Consider the following 26,374-nt stretch of genomic DNA (forward strand, 5'->3'; position numbering starts at 1 on the left):
GCGTTCAGAGATAATGACGAAAGCAGACCTATTGGTTAAGTTGCTCAGCAAAAGCTGCATGAACAGGAAATCTACAGCTGTGTTGAATTGCTTACCTCACCACTGTCCCATTGCCCTGATCTTGAAAATACTGTATGCTTTACCGTAAGTCAGGGACCACAGACACATCTCTGTCACGGTTCTCCTTTGAACTATGTCCACTTTGGCTTTAAAAGGATTTGAGTTAGGTGAGGAAGTGAATGTTTGTTGTTCTTGCAGTTAGCCTAGTGGTTAGAGTGTTGAACTAGTAATCTGAAAGGTTGCAAGATCAAATCACCGTGCTGACAAGGTCAAAAATCTGTTGTTCTGCGCCTGAACAAGGCAGTTAACCCCACTGTTTCTAGGCTGTCATTAAAAAATAAGAATTTGAGAATTAGTAAAATAAAGAAAAAATGATTTGCTGTAGTTTGTTTCTCTCTCACCCATGTGGGGTAACTGTGCTCTGCTGCTTCCTCTGTAGTGGTGCTTTATTTTTATATCTCCTACTTTAAAGACGTTAAGTTGAAACGTTTCTGCTTAAGGAATCACCATGGAGTAAACATCTAGAGGGGATAGGGGTACAAAACACTCTGTTGAACATTTATTATCAGCGGGAATCTCCTTTTAAGTGAGACGTGTCAGACAGGTCTCCAATGGGAACTCAAAAACTAGGCTACGCTCCTAACTGGGATGAAAATGTGCTGTTAAGAATGAAGAACAACAGCAGGGATCTCCAACAGTAGTTGACTTCCATAAATCCTCGTGCATATCAAGACATTACTCATATCTAAAAGGAGTCCCACATGTACAGTAATTAATTCACAAAATGTATCTTGTCTTAGTGAAAAACGGTCTTACTGACAATGAAGTCCTACTGAGTAGGTTCTGTTTAGTTTAGGTTAGAGGCCTTGTGAATGGCTGATGAGGGTTGAACATGTCAAGATGTTTTCTGTGAGGACTGGCATGTTGAAAGCACTGAGTTCCTAGTTATTCTAGTGATATTATGTTGATACTGTAGATACTACTAGGTGTATCTGTGTGACGTCATTCCGTCAGCTCAACACCCACCACCAGCTGAAGGAAACAGCCATTGGAGAGAGAGAGAGAGAGAGCAGGAGAAACGTAGTGAAGGTGTTGAGACACAGAGTTTTTATGTCTGCTCTTTCCTCCTCCGTCACTTCAAGCTCTTGTTTGCTGATGGGTTTTTTGCTCTTTCCTTGGTTATCCATTTTTGTTTTGATATAGCTAATCTGATGGCTATAATGTGTGAAAAATCATGACATAACCAAATCCTATCATCCCTGTCACGTAAGCTAATTTATTGGTTTCAAGCATGTCAACTAATGTCAATGACACATAAGAAGCTATTTACGAAGTTCCTAAAGAAAAATATTTACGAAGTTCCTAAGAAAACTACGAATTCCTAAGAATGTTTAGAGGAATTGCATTTACGAACTATCTTATGAACTTATTATTTTTTTCCTAAAGAAACGTTTTTTCGTAAGGAATGTTGTGTGAATCCGGACCCAGCTCCTCAGGGAGGGAGGGAGCCCCATGGCTGGGCTGGGTGGCTGAGAGCCAGGCTGAGGCCCTGGGTGTGTCTGTCTGTATGTGGTTCCCTGGCCCTGGCCTGGAGCTCAACAATGTGTAGGAGAGGAGCATCCCATTCTGGCCCTGCCTCCCTCTCTGCCCTCTAGAACCTCCACAGACCTGAGACCATTCTCTAGCATGAAACAATATTTTCCCGGAGCATTTAGTAAACCAGGTCCACATACTGTAGTACTGAGAAAAGGAATCTGTGTTGTCACAGAGCATCAGTCTATGCTCATCCAGTCTCATAATTTAACCAGAGCCTGGCATGAACTTGATTTAATAAATAAAACTGTTTTGCGTCTACAGATTTCGACTCAGAGACGCCAAGGAAGAACTGTCTACCCCACAGTGCCTGAGAATGCAGAGAAGGAGGCGCAGAGTCTGTTTGTCCAAGAGGTAGGATCCTACGAGTGCAATAACCCTGCAGGAATGAACCTTTGTGCACGTAGAGCAGTGGTTTTATTTACAGTTAGATGTTGGCATTGAGGTGTGCCATTACTTTCACCATGCCGCCATATTAAATACAGACATTAGAGTCAGTCTTCAGCCAGCTTCTGACCACTCATTTATGTAGATGGCGGCCTGTACAAGATCAATAGATATGGAAACACACTGTGCCGCACAGACTTTAGGGTCTGTGATGATTTCCCCATTGTTTATTGAATGTGTCCAGCCGAACCGAACTTCTATTTCACCTAGCACATACTTTGTTACACAATGGTGTTTTATTGTTCAGTACAGACAGGCATAGGAATTATGGGTCGTTACTGGAAGCCATCCAGCCAATAGGAGTATTTTCATTCTCTTCAACAACATCTGTTCAGGCCAGGAGACCAAAAAACTGATAAACGCAATCCAGTTCCAAGGTAAATGGATTGTTCTTCTCAAAACGTCTGGTCTTCATTCTCTCGGAGCCCTGTTAACAGTAGTGCCTCCCTGTACCAAGTGGTCTTCATTCTCTCAGAGCCCTATTAACAGTAGTGCCTCCCTGTACCAAGCCCGGTAAATGCCTTCTGCAACCAAGTGGTATTGAAATTGATCTTGAAATCAGAATAGAATCAGGCTTACTGTCCATTCTGTTCTGAATTATTAGACCAAAGGTGAGTGCACAACAGTTCCCCTGACACAAGAAGTCTGGGGTGAAGTATCAGACACATGCCTTAAACACACCTGCTCTGGAGTGACTGTAGATGGGAGACCTTAAACACACTTGCTCTGGAGGGACTGTAGATGGGAGACCTTAAACACACCTGCTCTGGAGGGACTGTAGATGGGAGACCTTAAACACACCTGCTCTGGAGGGACTGTAGATGGGAGACCTTAAACACACTTGCACTGGAGGGACTGTAGATGGGAGACCTTAAACACACCTGCTCTGGAGGGACTGTAGATGGGAGACCTTAAACACACCTGCTCTGGAGGGACTGTAGATGGGAGACCTTAAACGCACCTGCTCTGGAGTGACTGTAGATGGGAGACCTTAAACGCACCTGCTCTGGAGTGACTGTAGATGGGAGACCTTAAACGCACCTGCTCTGGAGTGACTGTAGATGGGAGACGTTAAACGCACCTGCTCTGGAGTGACTGTAGATGGGAGACCTTAAACGCACCTGCTCTGGAGTGACTGTAGATGGGAGACCTTAAACGCACCTGCTCTGGAGTGACTGTAGATGGGAGACCTTAAACGCACCTGCTCTGGAGTGACTGTAGATGGGAGACGTTACAGCGACCTTTGTATTGGGCTATAAACTCCTCCTTACTGGAGGAGCCAGGCTCCCCTAACAAAGCTGAACTATTTTGATGTTTGATACTTATTAGTAAGATCCCCATTAGCCGCTGACAAAAGCATCAGCTACTCTTCCTGGGGTCCACATTAAACATGACATAATGCATAGTACAGAACATGATTAGTCAAGGACCGAACTCGTTGACAATGTCACACATAGCCTACATATCTGTTCCCTCTGTTCCCAGACATAACTATGGATGGGTCATAATTCAGATTTCTGTCATACTGTTATCATCATAAAACATTTCCTTTTCTCATTGCAAGATTTGACTCAACCAAAAAAAAACATTTTAATTTAACCATTTCAACCAAAAAAACAAACATTTTAATCACCAAAAAAAGTCTCAAAGCATAAAATAAAATAACTAAGCTGATATCTAGGATGTGAGATGAGACAAAGTCTCACAGTTTGATCTATTGAGCGCTGAACTACTGAGCAGTGATCTACTCAACACTGAACTACTGAGCACTGAACTACGGGGGCTGATCTACTGAGCACTGATCTACTGAGCACTGATCTACTGAGCGCTGATCTACTGAACACTGAACTACTGAGCACTGAACTACTGGGCACTGATCTACTGAGCACTGATCTACTGAACGCTGATCTGCTGAGCGCTGATCGGCTGAACTACTGAACACTGAACTACTGAACACTGAACTACTGAACACTGAACTACTGAACACTGAACTACTGAACACTGATCTACTGAACACTGAACTACTGAACACTGAACTACTGAACACTGAACTACTGAACACTGATCTACTGAACACTGAACTACTGAACACTGAACTACTGAACACTGAACTACTGAACACTGAACTACTGAACACTGAACTACTGAACGCTGAACTACTGAACACTGAACTACTGAGCGCTGAACTACTGAACACTGAACTACTGAACACTGAACTACTGAGCGCTGAACTACTGAACACTGAACTACTGAACACTGAACTACTGAACACTGAACTACTGAACACTGAACTACTGAACACTGAACTACTGAACGCTGAACTACTGAACACTGAACTACTGAGCGCTGAACTACTGAACACTGAACTACTGAACACTGAACTACTGAACACTGAACTACTGAACACTGAACTACTGAACACTGAACTACTGAACGCTGAACTACTGAACACTGAACTACTGAACACTGAACTACTGAACACTGATCTACTACTTCTCTTTTCTGCCAACAATCTGCATTCGTGTGACGTGGGAAGAAGAAGACTTAGTTCGGTTAACACACATTGTTTGTTGTGTGCTTGTATGAATGTTTCTGGTTTCTTAAGGCTAAACATTGAACCTGTGTCTTGATTTACACATGAAAGCCGTTGATTGTCTCTCTCTTTATTGCAGTGCATCAAGACCTACAACACTGACTGGCATGTCGTTAATTACAAGTACGAGGACTACTCTGGGGACTTTCGGCAGCTTCCAAAGTAAGCCTGTTGTTCAGAACGCTGTCTTGACAGTACAGTGTTGTATATCATGTAACCAAGTGGTGATTTCCTCCTGGGCAAGTTAGTACAGCTACCCTCTTTGTGCCAAGATTTCACACTAAAATGCACGTGCACAGAGACACGTACACACACAGGTTTCAGACAGTGTCAGGCTGTCTGTAATCTTCTGTCAGCCTTAGTTGCTGATTGGTGAGGAGCTTTTGGCATGGGATACCCTACAAGGAAATGCAGGTTTTATATTTTAACCAGCAATAACAATGGAGACTTCCTGTTCAAGCCGAACTCAGGTTATTCCTGGAGCAGTGGGATTTAGTCAGGGTGGAAACTAACCCTGGTTCTAAGAGTGTCTCATTAGTTCCAGGAATGGTTTCCAGTGTCATTGTGGTGGAATTTGGACATAAAACGAAGCTGCCCCAACCTTGAGACTTGCCATTGATGTCAACATCCCTTTGGTCACCATTCAGTGTCCAGGGAGGGAAATTGAAACAATGAAATATAACGTAGCATGACACTACTTTTCACAGTGGTTTTCTTGGGTTGAATTAGTTCAAGGTTCCTATGTAAGTGGGACTTGTACTGTACATTACATTCGGTTTCATTTCTTATAACAATGAATGACCTCTGATAGACAATGAAGGACCTCTGACCTCTGATAGATAAGATCAAATCACACTTTATCCACGTCCTTGTGTTTTACAGCAAAGTGTCCAGACCAGACAAACTGGCTGTCCACGTTTTTGAGGTTGATGAAGATGTTGACAAAGATGAGGTAAGTGAATGTCTGTAGAAAGTTACAAATAACAAACTATTTAGCTAAGCCACCTGTGTTCATTCCTATCAGCACACAGATCTTAAGCTTTTACCTCAACTCTTGACCCTCAGCCTTGCCCACATGCTCCATGTACAAATCATTTAAAATCAAATAATCATCTATACAGACAGGCAGAATAATGAATTACATGTTCATGTTCCGCTAAGACAGTCCAGCAGCTTTCTACACTGCCAGAAGGCCACGGTATCTAAACTCTTTAGTCCTAGAAACCTGTATTTCCTAGAAGAACACCCCTTCTGAGTCTCACGAGCATCAGATCCTATTTCAGTTATTCATTCAGACAAGAACTGATTTGGCTTTCCTGGTCCAATCACAGTTGTTAAATGTCTCCGGCAAAAGATGAAAGATTTCTGTGTCTCAACAGCACATATTGTGACTAAACAACATGTTTAAACAGCACATTTTGTGTCTAAATAGCACATTTTGTGTCTAAATAGCATGTGTTGTGTCTAAATAGCTTATGTTTTGTCTAAATAGCATGTGTTCTGGCTCAGTAGCTTATATTATGTCTAAATAGCACATTTTATGACTAAATAGCTAATATTATGTCTAAATAGCACGTGTTGTGTCTCAGTAGCTTATATTATGTCTAAATAGCACATATTATGTCTAAATAGCTAATATTATGTCTAAATAGCACGTGTTGTGTCTCAGTAGCTTATATTATGTCTAAATAGCATGTGTTGTGTCTCAGTAGCTTATATTATTTCTAAATAGCACGTATTATGTCTAAATAGCTTATATTATGTCTAAATAGCTAATATTATGTCTAAATAGCACGTGTTGTGTCTCAGTAGCTTATATTATGTCTAAATAGCACATATTATGTCTAAATAGCACATACTATGTCTAAATAGCATGTGTTGTGTCTCAGTAGCTTATATTATGTCTAAATAGCACATATTATGTCTAAATAGCTTATATTATGTCTAAATAGCTAATATTATGTCTAAATAGCTAATATTATGTCTAAATAGCACATGTTGTGTCTAAATAGCTAATATTATGTCTAAATAGCATGTGTTGTGTCTCAGTAGCTTATATTATTTCTAAATAGCACATATTATGTCTAAATAGCTTATATTATGTCTAAATAGCTAATATTATGTCTAAATAGCTAATACTATGTCTAAATAGCACATGTTGTGTCTGAATAGCTAATATTATGTCTAAATAGCACGTGTTGTGTCTCAGTAGCTTATATTATGTCTAAATAGCATGTGTTGTGTCTCAGTAGCTTATATTATTTCTAAATAGCACATATTATGTCTAAATAGCTAATATTATGTCTAAATAGCACGTGTTGTGTCTCAGTAGCTTATATTATGTCTAAATAGCACATATTATGTCTAAATAGCTAATATTATGTCTAAATAGCACGTGTTGTGTCTCAGTAGCTTATATTATGTCTAAATAGCACATATTATGTCTAAATAGCACATATTATGTCTAAATAGCATGTGTTGTGTCTCAGTAGCTTATATTTTGTCTAAATAGCACATATTATGTCTAAATAGCATGTGTTGTGTCTCAGTAGCTTATATTATGTCTAAATAGCACGTGTTGTGTCTAAAGTATAAAGGGTAATTAGCTGCAGGACTTTGGTTCACTGGTTCAATGGTCTCAGGTTTTTCTATTTTTCTTCTCATGCGTAGAAGTTCATGTGTTCATGGGCCGAGGCTCCTCACTCCTTACAGCTCATGGGTTTGGCCCTTTTTGTTGTGAGCAAATTATTTTACATTTAGTGACTGCCTGATTTATACAACTGTGAAACCGTAGCTAGAACCCTTTGGCCTGTGAGCCATAGAAATGTCTGATTCTGCTGTGATCAGTGTAAATTAGTCTTTGTTGGCCTTGAAATGGCTTGTGAGACAGGGAGTCATTGCACACGAGGGAGGCTATGGAGTCACCTGTGTTCAAGCCAACCCTGAAGAGAGCATGAATCACTGATGCCTGTAGAACCCTCAGAGGGACGGTGTTCTGCAGAGCATGACCTGAGGCAGTCTCAGGCTGTTTGATAACACTGATGTTATACTTGCATCTCTTAAACTGCTAGGGTCATGTTGACATTTGCATCTGTCACATACGTGTGAATTATGTCTCCTTTATTTCGTGTCAGACAATGCCCCCTACAGGTCTTTAGAGTAATATTTAGAGACTCGAGACTTGAGTAACCTTATTCACTTATCTGTGATTTAGGCAAATGGTTTGTTGAGAGACTAGCCCAGGTCACCAGAGGTCAGGGCCTGACCACCTAACCCCTCAGTCAAACACAGTACAGTATGAAGATAGGCAGAAACTGCTTCTCCAATAGGAATCCTCGATCATGCTTGTCGGCGATGTCATGGCGACGTTGGCTAGCTAAGTTCATGCTCAGAAACACGGAATCGGGTCTAACGGTTGTCCCGCGCTGAACTGTGCATGTGCAGCCCATCAAATCAAAGGCACTCTTTTGATATAATGTTGGGTTTAGAAACTCTGTGCCTCAGTGAACATTAGGTCTTACAGGGGAGGGGCATTAGGTCTGACAGGAGAGGGGCATTAGGTCTGACAGGGGAGGGGCATTAGGTCTGACAGGGGAGGGGCATTAGATCTGACAGGAAAGGGGCATTAGGTCTGACAGGGGAGGGGCATTAGATCTGACAGGGGAGGGGCATTAGGTCTGACAGGGGAGGGGCATTAGATCTGACAGGAGAGGGGCATTAGATCTGACAGGAGAGGGGCATTAGGTCTGACAGGAGAGGGACATTAGGTCTGACAGGAGAGGGGCACTACATCTGATAACAAGACTCCTCCCAGCTCACCCTTCACCTTACCTCTCTCCCACACCACTGTAAGAGAATGTTCCCAGTCCCAGCAGCCGAGAGTGTCCCATCTATAGACCCCTCAGCAGTCTCTTGCAGGGAAGTGGGCTGAGCAGATGATAGTTAAGAAAGTGACCCTTTTCTCCTGAAATCCACAAATAAATCCTCACTCACACACACACACACTCATACTCACACACACTCATACTCACACACACACACACACACACACACACACACACACACACACACACACACACACACACACACACACACACACACACACACACACACACACACACACACCCATGTCTGTTCATGTATTTAAAAACGTCTATGGTCGAATGTGTAAATGATTAAGGAATTATTCTGCATTGTATTGCATCTAAGGTTGATTGATGCAACAGTTTTGTTCATCTGGTTGTTTGGGTGTTGCCAGGCAACATTTGCGGAGCTTTGGGGTTCACTGAAAGTAAACACAAGTAAAAATGTCTGGTCCTCCGGGGACTGGTGTCTTCTGGCCAGAGGGTGATGACTGGAAGCAGGCCCTGAACGTTTCCAGACCCTCCTCGGATGAGTCGATGACATGCTCTGCCAACACCTTTAAATACATTTTATTGGATGAGAAAGAGAATAGGAATCATGTCATACAAAGTCATCTTGAAAACCCATTTCATTATTGTCAGTTTCTAGAAGTATCTGGAACATTTGGTTTTAACTTTGTAGTCTGTCAAAGAGAAGAGGCTTAAACACTCTGGGCATGTGTTCTGATCATGAGGACCTGATGGAGACCAGGCCAGGGGTAAAACGCTGGTGCCCTGTCACCTCTACCCTTACTACTCTCCTAATTGACTTATTTACACAGATCATTATGCCTATGGAAGTCTTCGTGGAATAGAGATGGTAGCCATGTGTTTTCGTCATATGTGCCCTTTGCCAATGGATTGGATGCGTTCATGGTATACCTAAGAACTGGGCTGATATGGTCACGACTCAGTGCAGAAGCCATGGAGAGGGGCTGTTTATTTGGGTTCATAGTGGAGGTTTATTGGATATGCTGGCTGCTTGTTTGGAATGAAATAGACCTACACTCTTAGAAAAAAGGTGCTATCTAGAACCTAAAAGGAACCCTTTTTGGTTCCTTTCCACACACCCTTTTTTCTATGAGTGTACATCAAACTGAGGTTTTTCTCATCTCATCCTCCATGTCTCCTATACTGACATTTATATCAGCCACAGGATCAAGGGGCGTTGCACAGTGTGGCAGAGAGTGACCACAGTAATGTGTTGATGTGGTGCAGTGTATGTCATTGTGTACTGTATGTGTGTTTGCCTTGAGTGTGTCTGAGCCCATTCCCATGTCTCTTCCAGGACACAACCTCCCTAGGTTCCCAGAAAGGAGGGATCACCAAGCATGGCTGGCTGTACAAAGGCAACATGAACAGTGCCATCAGCGTCACCATGAGGGTGAGTGATGATGATGACACTAGCTATCTCTGTGAGGAATGTTTTTTACACAGTGTACCAGATGTATATCGGGATGAGCAATAGTCCGTTCTCGTGTCTCCAGTAACAGAAGGATGAAGCTAGATTTCTATCAACACCATTTATCAGACAAACTGATGGATTTTGTGAAATACAAATGGTGTTGACTTCCTCCTAACCATGCTGGGGCAATTATCTGGGCCCAAATTGTGCCTCTTGTTCTCAAATAACAGAAATGGGATTGTTATTGTTTTACTGTACTTTCCAGTCTTTCAAGAGGAGGTATTTCCACCTAACCCAGCTGGGTGACGGCTCTTACAACCTGAACTTCTACAAGGATGAGAAGATCTCCAAAGAATCCAAAGGAACCATCTTCCTGGACTCATGTATGGGAGTTGTTCAGGTGATTTTTGTGAACTTTGTATCTGGGAATGTGCTTTGACACCGTCATTGATGTTATATGGGATGAGTTCAGGTCATCCAGACAGACATGTTTCCTTTCCAAAGATGTTACGTTCTAACATATATGAACATATATGAACCTGCTAGTTAAAGCTAACAACAGAGTATTAATGAGGAAATGTTTCTGTCTGTATCGCTGCTGGGACCCTTCCCCAATCCCCATTTATGTCATACTACCATGCACTTTGCCGCAGGCCAGCAATCAATGCCAAATGCTATAGCTAGCAGGCGCACATCTCCCAATCCCAACACAGGCTTGAAGCATCATTATCTGTCTTCTACACACAGATGGATGTAAAGGTTGTGTTTTTACTGACCAAGCATTCAGCTCACATGAATTAGATGCATTAAAAGGAGTCATCAGTGTGGAGTTGAGAGCTCGTGCCATGGCCTCTCTTGTCTCCTGCCCTACGGAAGTGGCTTTTATTTCTGCCAGTGAAGACGAGTGGGAGTGTGTACTTGGTATGGAGTGGATGGCGTGGTTGGGCGGTCCCTTAAGTGGATTGATAAAATATTCAGACCCCTTCGCTTTTTCCACATTTTGTTACATTACAGCCTCATTCTAAAATGGATTAAATACCCCATAATGACAAAGCGAAAACAGGTTTTTAGATTTTTTTTCAAATGTTTTACACAAAAAAAACGTAAATACCTTATTTACATAAGTCTTCATACTCTTTGCTATCAGACTTGAAATTGAGCTCAGATGTATCCTGTTTCTATTGATAATCCTTGAGATGTTTCTACAACTTGATTGGAGTCCACCTGTGGTAAACTAAATTGATTGGACATGATTTGGAAAAGCACACACCTGTCTATATCAGGTCCCACAGTTGACAGTACATGTCAGAGAAAAAACTAAGCCATGAGTTCGAAGGAATTGTCTGTAGAGCTCAGAGACAGGATTGTGTCGAGGCACAGATCTGGGGAAGGGTACCAAAACATTTCTGCAGCACTGAAGGTCCCCAAGAACACAGTGGCCTCCATCATTCTTAAATGGAAGAAGATTGGAACCACCAAGACTCTTCCTAGAGCTGGCCGCCCAGCCAAACTGAGCAATCAGGGGAGAAGGCTCTCGGTCATGGAGGTGACCAAGAACCCGATGGTCACTCTGTTAGAGCTCAAAGGTCCTCTGTGGAGCCTTCCAGAAGGCCTTCATGGTAGAGTGGCCAGATAGAAACCACTTCTCAGTAAAAGGCACATGACAGCCCACTTGGAGTTTGCCAAAAGGCAACTAAAGACTCTCAGACCATGAGAAACAAGATTCTCTGGTCTGATGAAACCAAGCTTGAACGCTTTGGCCTTGGCTACCTAGCTATCTGTTTAGCCTTGGCTACCCAGTAATCTGTTTAGCCTTGGCTTACTAGCACGTTAGCTGTACACACACCTGTTTGTCTTGATGTCCTGACCGGTGTCGCCTTGTCTTCTTTACCTTTGTTGAATTGGGTGCTCTGTAGGCCTATGTTTCTAATCCAGGAGCAAACGTATGGTCGTTTGGTTTTGCAGGTTTCTTCAAATGTAATGCTTTGAGCCAATAGCTCGTCTTTTTAGAGGTACAGACGGTAAACCTATGGCCCCACAACTGAACTGGACCATAAAGTTGATGACCAAAACATTGCTTATGTAAAAATAACAATTCTGGAAACTTTTTACAGAATATTGTATACCAGTTGAATACTACTGAATCACCAGCTTCCGGAGGTGTGTAACTGAGACGATCTGAGGCCGACTTGAGGTAGTGACATCATTCTTTCTGGCTGATTGGGGGCCATAGGTCAACTCCACGGTTCAGTGCTGCTGGCAGACTTAGTCCCTTTATAAGAGCTCAGCTGAGGTGCTGCTGGCAGACTCAGTCCCTTTATAAGAGCTCAGCTGCAGTGCTGCTGGCAGACTCAGTCCCTTTATAAGAGCTCAGCTGCAGTGCTGCTGGCAGACTCAGTCCCTTTATAAGAGCTCAGCTGCAGTGCTGCTGGCAGACTCAGTCCCTTTATAAGAGCTCAGCTGCAGTGCTGCTGGCAGACTCAGTCCCTTTATAAGAGCTCAGCTGCAGTGCTGCTGGCAGACTCAGTCCCTTTATAAGAGCTCAGCTGCAGTGCTGCTGGCAGACTCAGTCCCTTTATAAGAGCTCAGCTGCAGTGCTGGCAGCACTACGCTCTTTGTTGCGCATATGGAAATACTTTCTACCTAGCACCTTGCTCCTCTGTGTGTTCACTCAGTTGGTTTATTCCCCTCTGTGTCTCTCTAACCAACATAAATAATCTTTTTTTTTTAAGCTTTCCTAAATACCGGAAAGATGGATAATGATGTTATTGTTGTCAAATATGTGCACAACTGTTTCCCTGTGTTTTCTTACCCTTTAGTGTGTAAATAGATACAACATCAATTGATCAGTTGTGGTAGTTATTACAAAATCTCAAGTCAAAAGTTAAAAAGTCAATGCAATTTCTACTGGGGGGAGAGGATTGTTGTTTCCAGTAACGCTCTCTCTTCAAAGTCCCGTGAAACAGATCATAAAACAGAGCCACCTTCTGGTGGCTTGCCAATATATTGGATGTTAACTTTGGAAGGTGGATCAGAACATTCTGACCTGTTTTATTTGTATTTTATTTACAGTTGGACATTTGTTTTTAGACTGAGAACTCACACTTGACCTGCACACACTGTAATCATCCTCTTTTTAAAAAATAACTACATTTTTTAAAATTATTATTTCACCTTTATTTAACTAGGCAAGTCAGTTAAGAACAAATTTGTATTTTCAATGACGGCCTAGGAACAGTGGGTTAACTGCCTGTTCAGGGGCAGAACGACAAATTTGTACCTTGTCAGCTCGGGGATTTGAACTTGCAACCTTTTGGTTACTAGTCCAGCAATCTAACCACTAAGCTACCCTGCCGCCTTAATCATGCTTCATTCTTTAAAAGTGCCTTCCTCACCATCTTAAATAAGCATGCCCCTCTCAAAAAATGTAGGACTAGGAATAGATATAGTCCTTGGTTCACCCCAGACCTGTCTGCCCTTGACCTGTCTGCCCTTGACCAGCACAAAAACATCCTGTGGCGTTCTGCATTAGCATTGAATAGCCCCCGTGATATGCAACTTAGGAACCAATATACACAGGCAGTTAGAAAAGCTAAGGCAAGCTTTTTCAAACAGATTTGCATCCTGTAGTACTAACTCAAAAAAGTTCTGGGACACTGGAAAGTCCATGGAGAATAAGAGCACCTCCTCCCAGCTGCCCACTGCTCTGAGGCTAGGAAACACTGTCACCACCGATAAATCCACTATAATTGTGAATTTCAATAAGCATTTCTCTACGGCTGGCCATTCTTTCCACATGGCTACCCCAACCCCGGTCAACTGCCCGGCACCCTCCACAGCAACCCGCCAAAGCACCCACCATTTCTCCTTTACCCAAATCCAGATAGCTGATGTTCTGAAAGAGCTGCAAAATCTGGATCCCTACAAATCAGCCGGGTTAGACAATCTGGACCCTCTCTTTCTAAAATGATCTGCCGAAATTGTTGCAACCCCTATTACTAGCCTGTTCAACTTCTCTTTCGTATCGTCTGAGGTTCCCAAAGACTGGAAAGCTGCCGCGGTCATCCCCCTCTTCAAAGGGGTTGACACTCTAGACCCAAACTGCTACAGACCTATATCTATCCTACCCTGTCTTTCTAAGGTCTTCGAAAGCCAAGTTAACAAACAGATTACTGACCATTTCGAATCCCACCATACCTTCTCCGCTATGCAATCTGGTTTCAGAGCTGGTCATGGGTGCACCTCAGCCACGCTCAAGGTTCTAAACGACATCATAACCGCCATCGATAAGAGACATTACTGTGCAGCCGTATTCATCGACCTGGCCAAGGCTTTCGACTCTGTCAATCACAACATTCTTATTGGCAGACTCGACAGCCTTGGTTTCTCAAATGAGTGCCTCGCCTGGTTCACCAACTACTTCTCTGATAGAGTTCAGTGTGTCAAATCGGAGGGCCTGTTGTCCGGACCTCTGACAGTCTCTATGGGTGTGCCACAGGGTTCAATTCTCGGGCCGACTCTCTACTCTGTATATATCAATGATGTTGCTCTTGCTGCTGGTGATTCTCTGATCCACCTCTACGCAGACGACACCATTCTGTATACCTCTGGAACTTTGGACACTGTCTTAACTAACCTCCAGACGAGCTTCAATGCCATACAACTCTCCTTCCGTGGCCTCCAATTGCTCTTAAATACAAGTAAAACTAAATGCATGCTATTCAAACGATCGCTGCCCGCACCTGCTCGCCCGTCCAGCATCACTACTCTGGACGGCTCTGACTTAGAATACGTGGACAACTACAAATACCTGGGTGTCTGGTTAGACTGTAAACTCTCCTTCCAGACTCACATTAAGCATCTCCAATCCAAAATGAAATCTAGAATCGGCTTCCTATATCGTAACAAAGCATCCTTCACTCATGCTGCCAAACATACCGTCGTAAAACTGACCATCCGACCGATCCTCGACTTCGGTGATGTCATCTAGAAAATAGCCTCCAACACTCTACTCAACAAACTGGATGCAGTCTATCACAGTGCCATCCGTTTTGTCACCAAAGCCCCATACACTACCCACCATTGCGACCTGTACGCTCTCGTTGGTTGGCCCTCGCTTCATACTCGTCGCCAAACCCACTGGCTACAGGTTATCTACAAGTCTCTGCTAGGTAAAGCCCCGCCTTATCTCAGCTCACTGGTCACCATTGCAGCATCCACTCGTAGCACGCGCTCCAGTAGCTATATCTCACTGGTCATCCCCAAAGCCAATTAATCCTTTGGTCGTCTTTCCTTCCAGTTCTCTGCTGCCCATTTCTGGAACGAATTGCAAAAATCTCTGAAGCTGCAGACTCACATCTCCCTCACTAACTTTAAGCACCAGCTGTCAGAGCAGCTTACAGATCACTGCACCTGTACATAGCCCATCTGTAAACAGCCCATCTATCTACCTACCTCATCCCCATACTGGTATTTATTTATTTATTTTGCTCCTTTGCACCCCAGTATCTCTACCTGCACATTCATCTTCTGCCGATCTACCATTCCAGTGTTTAATTGCTATATTGTAATTACTTCGCCACCATGGCCTATTTATTTCCTTAACTTACCTCATTTGCACTCACTGTATATATACTTTTTGTTTTATTTTGTTCTACTGTATTATTGACTGTATGTTTTGTTTATTCCATGTGTAACTCTGTGTTGTTGTATGTGTCGAATTGCTACGCTTTATCTTGGCCAGGTTGCAGTTGCAAATGAGAACTTCTCAACTAGCCTACCTGGTTAAATAAAGGTGAAATAAAAAATGAATAAATAAATAAATGCTGTTTTCTGGGATGATACAGCATTGCTTTTTCTAGAGATCAGAGCACAGTCCTCATATTGTAGTTGATCCTCTGTTGCGTTTCCTTAGCAACCTTCCCTCCACTACAGCATTACCTAAACAATGATGTCCTCTCCTCCTCCTCTCCTCCTCTCCTCCTCTCCTCCTCTCCTCTCCTCTTCTCCTCTCCTCCTCTCCTCCTACTCTCCTCCTCCTCTCCTCCTCCTCTCCTCCTCTCCTCCTCTCCTCTTCTCCTCTCCTCCTCTCCTCCTACTCTCCTCCTCCTCCTCCCCTCCTCCTCCTCTCCTCCTACTCTCCTCTTCCTCCTCTCCTCCTCTCCTCCCTTCCTCCTCCTCTCCTCCTCTCCTCCTATCCTCCTTCTCTCCTCTCCTCATCCTCTCCTCTTCTCCTATCCTCCTCCTCCTCCTCTCCTCCTCTCCTCCTACTCTCCTCCTCCTCCTCTCCTCCTCTCCTCCTCCTCTCCTCCTCTTCTCCTCCTCTCCTCCTCTCCTCCTATCCTCCTCCTCTCCTCTCCTCTCCTCCTCTTCTCCTCTTCTCCTCCTATCCTCCTCCTCCTCTCCTCCTACTCTCCTCCTCCTCTCCTCCTCTCCTCCTATCCTCCTCCTCTCCTCTCCTCTCCTCATCCTCTCCTCTTCTCCTATCCTCCTCCTCCTCTCCTCCTCTCCTCCTCCTCTCCTCCTCCTCTCCTCCTCCTCTCCTCCTCTCCTCCTCCTCTCCTCCTCTTCTCCTCCTCCTCTCCTCTCCTCCTCTCCTCCTATCCTCCTATCCTCCTCCTCTCCTCTCCTCTCCTCCTCTCTTCCTATCCTCCTCCTCTCCTCTCCTCCTCCTCTCCTCCTCTCCTCCTATCCTCCTACTCTCCTCCTCCTCTCCTCCTCTCCTCTTATCCTCCTCCTCTCCTCCTCCTCTCCTCCTCTCCTCCTATCCTCCTCCTCTCCTCCTACTCTCCTCCTCCTCTCCTCCTCTCCTCCTATCCTCCTCCTCTCCTCTCCTCCTCCTCTCCTCCTCCTCTCCTCCTCTCCTCCTCCTCCGCCTCAACTCTCCTCCTCCTCCGCCTCAACTCTCCTCCTCCTCTCCTCCTACTCTCCTCCTCCTCTCCTCCTCTCCTCCTATCCTCCTCCTCTCCTCTCCTCCTCCTCTCCTCCTCTCCTCCTCCTCCGCCTCTCCTCTCCTCCTCCTCTCCTCCTACTCTCCTCCTCCTCTCCTCCTCTCCTCCTCTCCTCTGTGTCTGTCTGCAGAATAACAGGGTGCGGCGCTTTGCCTTTGAGCTGAAGATGCAGGACAAGAGCACGTACCTGCTGGCTGCCGACAGCGAGGGAGAGATGGAGGACTGGATCAGCACTCTCAACAAGATCCTCCACAGCAGCTTTGAGATCGCCATGCAGGAGAAGAGGAACGGGGACATCCACGACGGTGTGTGTGTGTGTGCATGACGTGTGTGTGGGGGCGCGTGAGCCCATGCGTGTCTGTGTGTGTGTGTGCATGACGTGTGTGTGGGGGCGTGTGAGCCCATGCGTGTCTGTGTGTGTGATGTGCATGACGTGTGTGTGGGGGCGTGTGAGCCCATGCGTGTCTGTGTGTGTGATCTGCATGTGTGCTGTGCCGGTCGTGCTGTGCATGTGCGTGTGTGTGTGTGTGTTTTCAGAGTTCAAGGATGGGAGTTAAGAGTGGAGACAAAGATTTCTGTGTAAATGCTCTTTCAAAAAAAAACTAGTTCAAGGAGAATGTGCTTCTCAAAGTGTCAGCAATACAAAGAAAACATCCCAGGGTTCACTGCAGTACACTTGTCTGCCTGTCGGGCCAAGAGACGCCATGTGTAAATACAGTCTGCCTAAGTACATTCTTTCATCAACCGCCCATGTAAATAACCCTGTTGTAGGGCATAGCTAGCATAAAGCGCCAAACTGATGGGCTGTAGTTGAGTAGTTTAAAACACCTTGGAGCCAGACTGGGGAAGACAGAGATGATAATGGTACTAGTTCCTGTACAAGCTAAACGCACATCATTAACAGTCTTGTCTGTAAATGTGAACTCTGTGTTCACAAGACATCTCCTTCTAATCCGGTGATGGTGGAGCTGGAGGACCACCCAGGAGTTTAATCTGATCTGAGGCCTGAGCCAGGAGGAAAGAACACCGTTAACTCTCACTACCTTTTAGTAATCACGCTTTCCTAGGGGTAAAACAACCCAGTGGTTCCCATAAGGGCTCTAGGATCTGATCTCAGGCTGCTTTGTTTTTCTGACTGTCCTCGCTGTTCTCGGGGCAGTCTAAGTCACTGTTTACTCTACTTAACTGTTTAGTAGTGTGTGATTAAGGAAGAGGTGTGATAATGGAGTTGTAGCCTTTAAAATAGTGGAATTGTTGAACCTCTGTTTTCAATGGGGTGCTCTGCCCTTTTTTTCTGTGGCAGATGACGAGCCGGGAAAGGCAGACAGTTCGTTGGGGAGTATGGACAGCTTTCAGGTGGGTCCTGTTTTCACTAATGGGCGGTCCCAAGCAGAAGGATTATTTATGCCCTGTTCACATGAGACATAAAGTAGTTACACCATGAAATCACTTCACCGTGGTAAGTATGTAGAGAGTAGCCAGTCAGTCAGGCTTCTCAGAGAGCAGCCGCCCCCTCCCCCCCCCCCCCAAACCTATGGCTTTAATTAGCTTCAACTGGTGTGTTCACACCTCCATTTTAAACATTATTTTCTATCTCTAGTAAGACCTGACAGAGCAAAAATAGATAAGATCTTGCTACCATGGAAAGGAAAAATACCTGTCTATTTGTGGAGAAATCCCCCCGATTAACTCTTTAGTCCCAGTTGACCTATTTGCTTCTGGCCCTGCCTACACCTGGCCCTAGAGACCTGTTTTTTATTTAAATTATATGACCAAAATTAGACCTCTCACAAAAGGCTTCAGTCTTATATGCTTGAATCCGAACTGATTCTCTAGCAGATTAGTCTCACCCCATGTTCAAGAATGAAGTTTTTTTTTCTCCATTTATTCAGATTACTCTCGGTTATTTGAAAATGAAATAATCTTCAAAATATTGTTTTTTTAATTTAACAACCACTTTTTTTTTTTAGCTCTGCCGTATAGATTGCAAAATAGTTGGGAAGTACCAATTGATATGCAAAACGACAGCGGATTCAAAATGTTGCATTTAAAAAATATACATATTATTGAAAATACTTGCAACCAATAGAATGTTATATATATGGGGGAAACAACCTTCCTAACTCTGCAGATTTTGCTGCGAAGAGACACAGTCATTAGATCATTTGTTTTGGTACTGTCCATATGTAGCTTGTTTTTGCTCACAGGTCCAGGAATTGCTGAAGAATTGCAACATTTACCTGGACCTAACTCTGCAAATGGCACTGCTGGGTGATTTTAGAAGTCATAGTTAAATGATCAGTAATATAATAATACTTTTAGCAAAAAAATATATATTTATTTTTACAATTGGTAGAACTATGAGGATTGAAAGGTTCAGAACTTTTGTTAAGGGATAGATGGAAGGGGTTGAGTGGAGCTGAAGGATGGGACTAAAAACAACAAGATAACTAATGTCAAATATAGTGTTTCCGTAAAATGTATAAAGCTTCAGAACTTTTGTGAAACAGCACAGTTAAATATACAGTGCCTTGCGAAAGTATTCGGCCCCCTTGAACTTTGCGACCTTTTGCCACATTTCAGGCTTCAAACATAAAGATATAAAACTGTATTTTTTTGTGAAGAATCAACAACAAGTGGGACACAATCATGAAGTTGAACAACATTTATTGGATATTTCAAACTTTTTTAACAAATCAAAAACTGAAAAATTGGGCGTGCAAAATTATTCAGCCCCTTTACTTTCAGTGCAGCAAACTCTCTCCAGAAGTTCAGTGAGGATCTCTGAATGATCCAATGTTGACCTAAATGACTAATGATGATAAATACAATCCACCTGTGTGTAATCAAGTCTCCGTATAAATGCACATGCACTGTGATAGTCTCAGAGGTCCGTTAAAAGCGCAGAGAGCATCATGAAGAACAAGGAACACACCAGGCAGGTCCGAGATACTGTTGTGAAGAAGTTTAAAGCCGGATTTGGATACAAAAAGATTTCCCAAGCTTTAAACATCCCAAGGAGCACTGTGCAAGCGATAATATTGAAATGGAAGGAGTATCAGACCACTGCAAATCTACCAAGACCTGGCCGTCCCTCTAAACTTTCAGCTCATACAAGGAGAAGACTGATCAGAGATGCAGCCAAGAGGCCCATGATCACTCTGGATGAACTGCAGAGATCTACAGCTGAGGTGGGAGACTCTGTCCATAGGACAACAATCAGTCGTATATTGCACAAATCTGGCCTTTATGGAAGAGTGGCAAGAAGAAAGCCATTTCTTAAAGATATCCATAAAAAGTGTCGTTTAAAGTTTGCCACAAGCCACCTGGGAGACACACCAAACATGTGGAAGAAGGTGCTCTGGTCAGATGAAACCAAATTTTTTTGGCAACAATGCAAAACGTTATGTTTGGCGTAAAAGCAACACAGCTGAACACACCATCCCCACTGTCAAACATGGTGGTGGCAGCGTCATGGTTTGGGCCTGCTTTTCTTCAGCAGGGACAGGGAAGATGGTTAAAATTGATGGGAAGATGGATGGAGCCAAATACAGGACCATTCTGGAAGAAAGCCTGATGGAGTCTGCAAAAGACCTGAGACTGGGATGGAGATTTGTCTTCCAACAAGACAATGATCCAAAACATAAAGCAAAATCTACAATGGAATGGTTCAAAAATAAACATATCCAGGTGTTAGAATGGCCAAGTCAAAGTCCAGACCTGAATCCAATCGAGAATCTGTAGAAAGAACTGAAAACTGCTGTTCACAAATGCTCTCCATCCAACCTCACTGAGCTTGAGCTGTTTTGCAAGGAGGAATGGGAAAAAATGTCAGTCTCTCGATGTGCAAAACTGATAGAGACATACCCCAAGCGAATTACAGCTGTAATGACGCTACAAAGTATTAACTTAAAGGGGCTGAATAATTTTGAACGCCCAATTTTTCAGTTTTTGATTTGTTAAAAAAGTTTGAAATATCCAATAAATGTTGTTCCACTTCATGATTGTGTCCCACTTGTTGTTGATTCTTCACAAAAAAATACAGTTTTATATCTTTATGTTTGAAGCCTGAAATGTGGCAAAAGGTCGCAAAGTTCAAGGGGGCCGAATACTTTCGCAAGGCACTGTATATGGCCAATAGAAATCAAACTGGATGGTCTTCAGAGATAGATGGTAGGGGTTGAGGGTAACGATTGGGATTAAAAACAGACAAAATATAACTATTTTGAGAATGACACAAATATTAATTTCCACAAAGTTTTCTGCTTCAGTGTCTTTAGATATTTTTGTCAGATGTTACTATGGAATAATGAAGTATAATTACAAGCATTTCATAAATGTCAAAGGCTTGTATTGACAATTACATGAAGATGATGCAAAGAGTCAATATTTGCAGTGTTGACCCTTCTTTTTCAAGACCTCTACAATCCACCCTGGCATGCTGTCAATTAACTTCTGGGCCACATCCTGACTGATGTCAGCCCGTTCCTGCATAATCAATGCTTGGAATTTGTGGGTTTTTGTTTGTTCACCCGCCTCTTGAGGATTGACCACAAGTTCTCAATGGGATTAAGGTCTGGGGAGTTTCCTGGCCATGGACCCAAAATATCAATGTTTTGTTCCCCGAGCCACTTAGTTATCACGTTTGCCTTATAGCAAGGTATTCCATCATGCTGGAAAAGGCATTGTTCATCACCAAACTGTTCCTGGATGGTTGGGAGAAGTTGCTCTTGGAGGATGTGTTGGTATCATTCTTTATTCATGGCTGTGTTCTTAGGCAAAATTGTGAGTGAGCCCACTCCCTTGGCTGAGAAGCAACCCCACACATGAATGGTCTCAGGATGCTTTACTGTTGGCATAACACAGGACTGATGGTAGCGCTCACCTTGTCTTCTCCGGACAAGCTTTTTCCCGGATGCCCCAAACAATCGGAAAGGGGATTCATCAGAGAAAATGACTTTACCCCAGTCCTGAGCAGTCCAATCCCTGTACCTTTTGCAAAATATATATCTGTCCCTGATGTTTTTCCTGGAGAGAATTGGCATCTTTGCTGCCCTTCTTGACACCAGGCCATCCTCCAAAGGTCTTGCCTCACTGTGCGTGCAGATGCACTCACACCTGCCTGCTGCCATTCCTAAGCAAGCTCTGTACTGGTGGTGCCCCGATCCCGCAGCTGAATCAACTTTAGGAGACGATCCTGGCGCTTGCTGGACTTTCTTGGGTGCCCTGAAGCCTTCTTCATAACAATTGAACCGCTCTCCTTGATGTTCTTGATGATCCGATAAATGGTTGATTTAGGTGCAATCTTGCTAGCAATGATATCCTTGCCTGTGAAGCCCTTTTTGTGCAAAGCAATGCTGATGGCACATGTTTCCTTGCAGGTACCCATGGTTGACAGAGGAAGAACAATGATTCCAAGCACCACCCTCCTTTTGAAGCTTCAAGTCTGTTATTCAAACTCAATCAGCATGAGAGAGTGATCTCAAATCATATCAAATGTATTTCTATAGCCCTTCGTACATCAGCTGGTATCTGAGGGTGCTGTACAGAAACCCAGCCTAAAACCCCAAACAGCAAGCAATGCAGGTGTAGAAGCACGGTGGCTAGGAAAAACTCCCTAGAAAGGCCAAAACCTAGAGAGGAACCAGGCTATTCGATTTTTATTTAACCAGGCAAGTTAGTTAAGAACAAATTCTTATTTTCAATAACGGTGGGAACAGTGGGTTAACTGCCTGTTCAGGGACAGAACGACAGATTTGTACCTTGTCGGCTCGGGGGTTTGAACTTGCAACCTTCCGGTTACTAGTCCAACGCTCTAACCACCAGGCTACCCTGCCGCTATGAGGGGTGGCCAGTCCTCTTCTGGCTGTGCCGGGTGGAGATTATAACAGAACATGGCCAAGATGTTCAAATGTTCATAAATGACCAGCATGGTCAAATAATAACAATCACAGTACCTCAGGAGTAAATGTCAGTTGGCTTTTCATAGCCGATCATTAAGAGTATCTCTACCACTCCTGCTGTCTCTAGAGAGTTGAAAACAGCAGGTCAGGATTCCATATCCGCAGGCAGAACAGTTGAAACTGGAGCAGCAGCACGGCCAGGTGGACTGAGGAGAGCAAGGAGTCATCATGCCAGGTAGTCCTGAGGCATGGCCCTATGGCTCAGGTCCTCGGAGAGAAAGAGAGAATTAAAGAGAGCATACTTAAATTCACACAGGACACCGGGTAATGCAGGAGAAGTACTACAGATATAACAAACTGACCCTAGCCCCCCGACACATAAACTACTGCAGCATAGATACTGGAGGCTGAGACAGGATGGGTCAGGAGACACTGTGACGAGGGAATCACTAACATGATATCAGCTGGTCCTTTTGTGGCAGGGCTGAAATGCAGTGGAAATGTTTTTTGAGGATTCAGTTCATTTGCATGGCAAAGAGGGACTTTGCAATTAATTGCAATTCATCTGATCACTCTTCATAACATTCTGGAGTATGTGCAAATTGCCATCATACAAACTGAGGCTGCAGACTTTGTGAAAATGTATATTTGTGTCATTCTCAAAACCTTTGGCCACGACTGTATATAGTATGTATAAGCTGGAAGTAGAAGCCTAAGAGATTTTGTCCATTAGTTTACTCCAATTAGTGGAGGGGTGGTAGGGTTAGGGGAACATAATAAAGGAAAATATAATCAAAAATAAAAATGACCTGGCCGAGACACACAGACAAATGACAGCTCCTGCTGTTTGAAAAGCGACCAAAAGCAGGAAAGGAACCAATATCTGGTTCTTTCCCATAGTGGAAAGCTACCGTAAGAGATTTCCATTACCATTTGCTGAAGCACTCAGTACTTGGGCAGACTTCAACGGCTGGGTTTCCTGGAACAGCCTGGGCTCTGAGGTGGACATCTGACTGTCTCCTAGGATCACATGTCCGTAGGTTAGCCTTGAGGAGCAATCAGCCTATAGATAAGCCATACTGTATGTGCATGGAATCTGATGGTGGCAGTTAACTAACAAAGCAGATGTCTGACAGAGTGCTTGACAGGCTTTGCCGTGGTGATAGGCACCACCTGACTTTACCATTGAGTCTGTCTGGTCTGTCTTGATCAGCACGTTATAGGAAACCTCAACTCCGGATGGACTCAAATGAAGAGAAATGTTCAAGTGATAAAAGCAGTTCAATCTGAAAACCTTTTTGCTTAAAGAGTTCTGCCTAATAAGGAAAGCTGTGGTCTGGGTATTTATTTAAAAAAACATCTTGTCCTCAGAGTGCAAGAGATATTGAATCTAAAATGAGGAACGAGACCAGATTGAAACTGTTCACCTTGGATCCGGACACACAGGTTCGTAACTATCGACTTTTCAGAAAGGTATTTGACAATCCCCCAGCTCTAAATTATGGTTAAAATAAACCTAACCTACGCTCTTTTTGTCTCTTTAGAAACTTGACTTCTCAGGAATTGAGCCAGATGTAAAGCAATATGAAGAAAAGTTTGGCAAGCGCATTTTGGTAAATTGCAATGACCTGGCCTTCAACCTGCAGAGCTGTGTAGAGGAGAATGACGAGGGACCAACAACAAACGTAAGACAGATCTCCTTCCCCTAGTTCTCCATGAGTCAGTGCTCAATGTGAGCCAGATCTCCTTCCCCTAGTTCTCCATGAGTCAGTGTTCAATGTGAGCCAGATCTCCTTTCTCTAGTTGTCCATGAGTCAGTGCTCAATGTGAGACAGATCTCCTTCCCCTAGTTCTCCATGAGTCAGTGTGCAATGTGAGCCAGATCTCCTTCCCCTAGTTGTCCATGAGTCAGTGCTCAATGTGAGCCAGATCTCCTTCCCCTAATTCTCCATGAGTCAGTGTGCAATGTGAGCCAGATCTCCTTCCCTTAGATCTCCATGAGTCAGATCTCCTTCCCCTAGATCTCCATGAGTCAGTGCTCGAGGTGAGCCAGATCTCCTTCCCCTAGTTGTCCATGAGTCAGTGCTCATTGTGAGCCAGATCTCCTTCCCCTAGTTGTCCATGAGTCAGTGCTCAAGGCGAGCCAGATCTCCTTCCCCTAGTTGTCCATGAGTCAGTGCTCGACGTGAGCCAGATCTCCTTCCCCTAGATCTCCATAAGTCAGTGCGCAATGTGAGACAGATCTCCATGAGTCAGTGCTCAAAGTGAGCCAGATCTCCTTCCCCTAGTTCTCCATGAGTCAATGCTCAATGTGAGACAGATCTCCTTCCCCTAGTTCTCCATGAGTCAGTGCTCAATGTGAGACAGATCTCCTTCCCCTAGTTCTCCATGAGTCAGTGCTCAATGTGAGACAGATCTCCTTCCCCTAGTTCTCCATGAGTCAGTGCTCAATGTGAGACAGATCTCCTTCCCCTAGTTCTCCATGAGTCAGTGCTCAATGTGAGACAGATCTCCTTTCCCTAGTTCTCCATGAGTCAGTGCTCAATGTGAGCCAGATCTCCTTCCCCTAGTTCTCCATGAGTCAGTGCTCAATGTGAGACAGATTTCCTTCCCCTAGTTCTCCATGAGTCAATGCTCAATGTGAGACAGATCTCCTTTCCCTAGTTATCCATGAGTCAGTGCTCAATGTGAGACAGATCTCCTTCCCCTAGTTCTCCATGAGTCAGTGCTCAATGTGAGCCAGATCTCCTTCCCCTAGTTCTCCATGAGTCAGTGCTCAATGTGAGACAGATCTCCTTCCCCTAGTTCTCCATGAGTCAATGCTCAATGTGAGACAGATCTCCTTCCCCTAGTTCTCCATGAGTCAGTGCTCAATGTGAGCCAGATCTCCTTCCCCTAGTTCTCCATGAGTCAATGCTCAATGTGAGACAGATCTCCTTCCCCTAGTTCTCCATGAGTCAGTGCTCAATGTGAGACAGATATCCTTCCCCTAGTTCTCCACGAGTCAGTGCTCAATGTGAGACAGATCTCCTTCCCCTAGTTCTCCATGAGTCAGTGCTCAATGTGAGACAGATATCCTTCCCCTAGTTCTCCACGAGTCAGTGCTCAATGTGAGACAGATCTCCTTCCCCTAGTTCTCCACGAGTCAGTGCTCAATGTGAGACAGATATCCTTCCCCTAGTTCTCCATGAGTCAGTGCTCAATGTGAGCCAGATATCCTTCCCCTAGTTCTCCATGAGTCAGTGCTCAATGTGAGACAGATATCTTATTGTTTTATAACCCATATTTTCTCGGAACAATGGGTGAGTGACAAAGAGAGGTGTGGAGGGATCACATCTCTGGCGTATGTCATCACTGCTGTTTGTCTTTTTCGCGAGGGAGCTCTGGGTTAGTAACCCGCCGAGAGCCATAGTAATGGCTGAAGGCACTGTTTAAAGGAGGGCAGGCAGCCTGTCCATCACCGAGAGAACATGTCAACCTGTTCAGGTATACAGACCTGACATAGACAGAGATACACTGAC

General features: G+C 44.0%; 1 protein-coding gene across 15 annotated transcripts in view; it reads left to right on the forward strand.

Moving 5' to 3' along the window:
* The window catches only part of LOC110502169 (dedicator of cytokinesis protein 9), a 173,443-nt gene that overhangs the window by 91,845 nt on the left and 55,224 nt on the right, over positions 1-26,374 (forward strand). For all 15 annotated transcript variants that reach the window (XM_036959372.1, XM_036959381.1, XM_036959383.1 and 12 more), the window contains exons 3-11: positions 1,918-2,007; positions 4,773-4,855; positions 5,576-5,645; positions 9,884-9,979; positions 10,266-10,400; positions 17,081-17,255; positions 18,254-18,306; positions 24,225-24,299; positions 24,398-24,538. In XM_036959372.1, the coding sequence (XP_036815267.1) occupies positions 1,918-2,007; positions 4,773-4,855; positions 5,576-5,645; positions 9,884-9,979; positions 10,266-10,400; positions 17,081-17,255; positions 18,254-18,306; positions 24,225-24,299; positions 24,398-24,538 (918 nt within the window). The remainder of the gene's footprint in view (positions 1-1,917; positions 2,008-4,772; positions 4,856-5,575; positions 5,646-9,883; positions 9,980-10,265; positions 10,401-17,080; positions 17,256-18,253; positions 18,307-24,224; positions 24,300-24,397; positions 24,539-26,374) is intronic.

This window comes from Oncorhynchus mykiss, chromosome 22 (genome assembly GCF_013265735.2).
Source record: "Oncorhynchus mykiss isolate Arlee chromosome 22, USDA_OmykA_1.1, whole genome shotgun sequence".
Taxonomy (NCBI): domain Eukaryota; kingdom Metazoa; phylum Chordata; class Actinopteri; order Salmoniformes; family Salmonidae; genus Oncorhynchus; species Oncorhynchus mykiss.